Raw genomic sequence first — 6,178 nt, 5'->3', positions numbered from 1 at the left:
GCCCCGCTGCGCGCGGCGACCGCACCCCCAGCGGCGCGGCGGCGCGAAGCCGCAACAGCAAGGGAGGCGGCGGCGCCGCCACGAGAGCGGGGGGCTTGAGAGGCGTCCGGCACGACTTCAACGTCAATGGTGGGGGGGCTGGCGGCCGCGCCACCTGCGGCCAGCGCCCGCCCACCGCCCTGCGCGGCCGCCGCAGCCGCCGCTGCCGCAGCGGCCGCAGCGGCCGCAGCGGGGCCGCCGGCCGCCGGGGCGGCGCCGCTGGTGCTGGCGACGAGGGCGGTGCCATGTGCTGCCGCTAGCGACTGGGTCAGGGCGGCGGCGGCGGCGCTCCGGCAGTCCTCGCAGTCCGGAGGCGCCCCGGCAGCATCCGCCGAGGCGACGCCATACGCGCCGGCGCTGCTGCCGCTGCTGCCGCCGTCAGGGGCATCTGAGTCAACGCTCCAGGCTGAAGCCAGAAGCGCGGGCGCGTCCTGCGGCGCCGCCAGCAGCGCCTGCCCGGGCCCCTGCTCCTGCCCCCAGCCCCCGCCCCCGTCAAGTGCCGCCGCAGGCGCCTGCGGCACCCGCAGCAGCAGCTGCGCGCCGCCGCCGCTGCCGCCGCCGCCTAAGCCCCCGCGGGGGCCGGCGTGCAGCGCCGCTTCGAGCTGCGCGACAACCTCCTGCATGCGCCTGTGCTGAGTCAGCATGCCGGCCGCCATGTCGCCCTCGAGCTCGCCCTCCCCCAGCCGCGGGGCCAGCATGGCGCTGAAAGTCGTGAGCGCGCGCAGGGGCCCCCGCACCTCACGCAGCAGCGAGCGCGCGAGCCGCTGCCGCGCGGCGGCCTGCGCACCCGAGATCGAGCTGCGCAGGTCCATCGCGCACGCCTTGGCGAGCGGGCCGGCCGCGGAGCGGAGGCACCACAGCACGTCGTCGCCGGCCGGCGGCGCGGGCGCGGTTGAGGCCGCGCCCTGCGAGCCGCCGCCGCTGGCACTGCCATTGCTGCTGCTGCTGCTGCTGCTGCTGCTGCTGCTGCTGCTGCTGCTGCTGCTGCTGCTGCTGCTGCTGCTGCTGCTGCTGCTGCTGCTGCTGCAGCTGCTGCCAATCGCCTCTGCCACGAGCAGGCCCACCAGAAAGTCGCCCTCCACCAAGGGTATAACCAGCGACGCGCTGTTGGGCAGAACCACCACCTCCTCGCGCACCAGGGACGCCTCAACGTCGCAGACACCGCCCTCCACGCCCCCAGCCGCCGCGCCGGCGCCGGCACCTGCGGCGGCGCCGGCGTCCCACCACGCGCCTGCCCTCAGGATCACCAGCTCATCCCCCTGCTGCTGCTGCGGCGCCTGCTGGGCTTCCTCTGCCCCCCACTCGGGACGCTGCTTGCCGACCGCCGCGTCGGGCCAGGACGCCGCCCGCACGAGCTGGAGGTCGCCGCCGCGGTCCAGGCTGGCGGCGGTGCGCGCGTACACCGTGAGGCGCGGCTGGGGCGCGGGCGGCGCGCCCGGCGGCGCCGCGAGCCGCGCGAAGCGGCCCAGGGTCTCATGCAGGGCGCGCAGCTGCGCCAGGGCGAGCTCCCGGAGGTCGCTGCTGGGCTGCGACGAGGAGGCGCAAAGCAGTGTGGGCGAGGAGGCCAGAGTGGAGTCAGATCACCGGCGAGACACGCAGGCTGCTCGACCAAACCACCTTTGTTCGTGCATGCGCAGCTGAAATGCGCAGCTTCAACTAGGTCGCGAGCAAGCAGGCGTGCTCACCTGGTATTGGCTGCTGCCGTCGTCATCAATAGAGTCGACGCTGCCCAGAGGGGCACGCGCGTAAGCAGACGGCGCAAGCGCCGACAGCGGCGGCGGCGGCGGCGGAACCGGCCCTTCGGACAACAGGCTCGCTGCAGGATGGGATCAGGTTTGAGGGCATCTTTTGCGCACTGCTTGGTTGGTGCGCATGCGGTGCCTCGGAACGTTGTCATGCGCTTGCAACTAAACTCCCTGCGCCACGCGCGCGCCAGGCGCGCCTGCAGACCACTCACCAACGGCAGCGCAGCCCCAGCTGGGAGGCTGCTGAGTAACATGTTTGGACGCTGTCCTTCGCAGGCACACGCGTGGAGGAGGCCATGGAGCCCTGCCAACATTCCTCCGGCCAGTGCGCAGGCCTGCTGCACGGCCGTCCAGGCACGGCAAGCGCGTGTTGCTCATAATATTGGTGTTTAAATCAAGTCCCTAACAGCTTGTACCACTTTGTCGTGGTGAATGGACGCGTCGAGATACTGAGATACACACGCGCTTTGCCAGACGTTGCGAGACTGAAAAAATACTGACGCGTGCACAATTGATTGTGAAGAGGAGCACAGAGCTGCGGGGTGCCAAGATGCGCGCCCGCGCCTGCCCTGATGCCGCTGGCGCAACAGCGTAGTCACGCACTTCATTTGCCCAGGCCTCACCCCTCACAGCACTGTGCTGTCCGGCTTTGCAGGCGCTCCCAACGTCGCGGTGGGCACAACTCCTGCGATCTACATAGCAAACTTCTTCCTGCACCACATCGAGAAGCTCGTTGTCCGGCAGCTTGCCCCTGCTGCCCACCTCGCCACTGCTGACCTGTCCATGGCTGAGACGGCGTCCCAAGCGCTCACGTACTGCTCTGACCTGCGTGCCCCCTTCTAAGCCATGGGCGACCATTCACATCCTGCGTGCGATGCAAGTCCCAACGTGGTACGTGGACGATGTGATTATGTTTGCCAATCCATACCTGGCACTGCCGGCCTACAACGACCAGGAATGGCCGGAGTTCCGCGACATTTCTCCTCCTCAACTAAATCTGCAGCCCGCCTGCACCGGCTTTACCATCTGCTCCTTCTTGGGCGCCATGGCCCATGCAGACCGCGGCCCCCTGCCCCACACCGCACAAGCTGACAAAAACACGGCAGGTTGTGCGTCTTGGTACAGTACCACGCTGTATGACAAACGCCGCAATCCCGAGTTGCAGGCTGTCCATGCGCTCTCCCCCAATGTCAGATTTCCCCACAGCACGTCCGCACGTATGTTGACATCGTCAAAAACGCCCTGTCTGCCAATTTCACCGCTTGCACAGCATCGACACGACGCGGGAAACCTATGCCGCGGAGCTGGGGCTGGTCTTCACTAAGCTCTGCCTTCAGGGCTCCCTTGCTCGGCCCCGTGCTGCACCGCCGCCTGCACATGCTGCTGCACCGCTACGTACCCGGGAATCTTCCAACACACCAGCACCTTTCAGCCGCACATGCTGGTCCGGTGAGGATCCTCAGCACCATTCTTGTCTACACAGAGGAGTGCGGCCTGTTTAATGCAGCACGTGTTATCCGCAGCCGCACAGCCGCGTGGCAGGCGGCGCAGCAGCGCGTTGGGGGCCACCGACTGTAAATCGACTCGCCTTTGCGCTCAGGTTATTCGTGATACGAGTCCCGGTGGAACGTATCATACGGTCAGGGATATCCCACTTGCTTTGAATAACAAAAACAAGGTTCCCACGCACCATGTGGGGAATCAGCTGCTTGCTGCAAACTTGCCACTTCCTGTCCCCTGTGCTCAGAGACAGGGCCACGGTTGCCTTTCCAGAAAGCATTGAGCAAGCACAAGCTTCCAACTCCCTTAATTTCAGAAAAGCTTCCAGTTATGATAGCTACAGTACGGGTTACGTAAGTTCCCTGACAATAAGACGCGGTATTTGTGCCCGCCGAAGTTGCCGAGTGGATAATCTAGGACTGGCCCGGGCAGCTGGAAATGCTGTCATCCAAGGCCGTGGCCGTGCCAGGTACGCGACAGGCAAGGGCAGTGGCGGCGCTCGCCTCACCACGCCGTGGCGCGTGCAGCGCGATGCGCACAAGCCGGCAGCGCCTCGCAGCAGTGGGCGCAACTTTGCAGGTCAGCAGCAAACGCCCGGGAAAAAAACGCAGCGCCCGCCCGCCTGCTATATGGGTCGGCATCCACTCGTCAGACACACCAGATGTGGGAGGGAGTTGGTGCATTGCTGCTGTGAGCTTGCGTCCTAGGCCAGCTCAGCAATGACCATCGTTTTTCTCCGTGAGCCATGCTACCGGCTGCATGGGCGCCTTATGTCGCAAGGGTGTGTGCAACACGCTGATTTGTAAAAAAAATGGGAAGGGTCCGCAATGAACAGAGCTGACCCATGACATCTGTGCCGTACTCGTGTGACGCAGCCTGGCGGCGGCTATGGGGGTGGCTCAAACATCCGCCGTGCACTCGTTGGCAGCGGGGGAGATGACAACAGCAATGGCGGTGGCCAGCCCAGATTGAGCATCCTGGTGGGTTTGGGGGTTGTGGGACGCCCGACATGGTGGCATGGCCGGCACGCTTGCAGGGTGAGGGACTCGCATTCAGGCGGCCCACAAGCTCTGAGGAACATGCAGCCATCTGTGTGCACAGCGGCGCGCATGCAGGTTGCAGGCATTGCCAGAGGGCCCATGGGAGCATGCATGAACCGCACTGCCGGCTGCCCGGCACGCACTGCCGGAAGCACCACCGCGGGACCTCTGCAGCCTGACTCCAACCCGCATTGAAGCCTGCTGCGCTGGAGACGCACACCTCCCCGGTGCCCCTCTTGCGCGTAGGACGAAGTCTCCTCAGTGCTGTGGCAGCTGGTGTTGGTGCTTGCCTGCCTTTGGGGGATTCTGGCGGCCGTGCCGCCTTGCATTACCTCCGTCAAGGGGCTAGCCACCACCCCAGAGCTCCAGGAGCTCAGGAAAGACCTGAGGGCAGACCTGGCGTTTAAGGCAGACCTGCTCGTGCTCAAGGCAAACCTCAAGGCGGAGGTGGCGTCCAAGACGGATCTGCTCAACAGGAAAATGCAGGAGCTGCATGTGTCCCTCAAAGGAATGGAGGTGTCGATTGCTGCGCTGGCGTCTGCGAGGCCACTCCAGGGCAGAGGCTGAGCAGGCCCACGGTCCCCCTTTCTATCCATTCTTCACATCAAGGACTGCCCCCCTGCTTTCCCCCATATGTCATATCACGCAACCTCCATGCAGCACCCATGTGCAGGCCCCTGGCCATACCAGTGTTGCGTGTTACTGCGGCCCCCCTCACATCACACCGCAACACATGCTTCACGAGCAGCAAGGGCGAGAAACCCCTGAACAAGGGGCACTCCCTTGCTCCCAATAGGTTATCACCCCCAGCCAGACTACTGGTCGGAGAACAACTTGGGTGCGGCCAAGTCGGCAAGTAGCAGGGGTGTGTGCCGGAGAGTCAAGCGGGCCTGTTCAAGCGGAATGGATTCAACAGCTGTCCTCCAGGTGGATGGTGACATTAAACATTCAGGCGGTGTCACACGCAACGGGCTCTGGCGCGCAGCCAGCTCGGAGACCACACGCACCTGGCATCCAACCAGCTGTGAGAAGGCAGCTGGTCTGCATGAAGGCAGCAGGTCGGCAGCTGGACGGCCTCGGTTGCTTGCATTTGATGCTGGCACTTGTGCCACGGCCTTTTTGTCTTCCTTATGTGCTTGCAAGTGGTTTCTGCCAGTGGCGCGGCCCCCGCTGGTCTGCGTACGAACCTACTGTAGAATTTGCCGCCTAGAGGACACCCTTGGAGGCCCCAGGCAGCTGTTGGTCGGTAGATGCCAGTACTCATAGGACCCCTCGCACAGCACCAGTGATCAATGATCGTCATCCAAGCGGCAAGCAAGCCAGAAACAGCAGGGTACGCCACCGCAATTGCAGATCAGCCCCTGCTGGCGTCGCATCAAGGGTGTGAGAGATTGCACTCGCCCTGGCCCGGCGCTTGCTATGCACTGGCGCCTGTTGTGCTCGACACCAACTCCGCTAGGGTTGTGCCGAACTTTGCTTGGTATGCCCCCTGGAATTGCTGCTACTTGTTATGGGGAACCAACCAGCACTGAAGCCGGCTGCCTTCCCGTGCTCTTGTGGGGGGAGCAAGCCCGGCGCCGTCCACGGGAAGACGGCTGCAACCAATCAGGCCCGGGCACGTTCACTGCAAGACAATGCTCGCATGTCTTTGACTTGCACAACGTGCACATGTTCGGTTGGGGCGCGCGGTCCCGGGGACGCCAACTTATGCACACCGACCAGCCCCCCGCTCCTGTATCCCACCCCACCCTCCGCTCTTCCGTTGTGAAGCAACGTCCCCAAACCCTTACCCCGCCATTATCCATCCTGACAGTGGCATCCGCCCCTTCTCGGCCCCCACCCTCACTCCCATGC

At 64.8% G+C, this 6,178-nt stretch overlaps 1 protein-coding gene across 1 annotated transcript; it reads right to left on the bottom strand.

The window, feature by feature from the left end:
* Positions 1-295: 295 nt before the first annotated feature.
* Positions 296-2,569, bottom strand: MNEG_6142 (hypothetical protein; the record flags this gene model as incomplete). Its single annotated transcript, XM_014045387.1, has 4 exons — positions 296-302; positions 388-1,565; positions 1,725-1,764; positions 2,562-2,569. The coding sequence occupies 4 exons, from the start codon at positions 2,567-2,569 to the stop codon at positions 296-298; spliced, it is 1,233 nt and encodes a 410-aa protein (XP_013900841.1).
* Between the last annotated feature and the right edge of the window lie 3,609 nt (positions 2,570-6,178).

Source organism: Monoraphidium neglectum (assembly GCF_000611645.1).
Source record: "Monoraphidium neglectum strain SAG 48.87 unplaced genomic scaffold scaffold00971, whole genome shotgun sequence".
Lineage (NCBI taxonomy): Eukaryota > Viridiplantae > Chlorophyta > Chlorophyceae > Sphaeropleales > Selenastraceae > Monoraphidium > Monoraphidium neglectum.
Note: the sequence above shows the minus strand (reverse complement) of the source record. Positions and strands in the feature narration are given on the sequence as shown.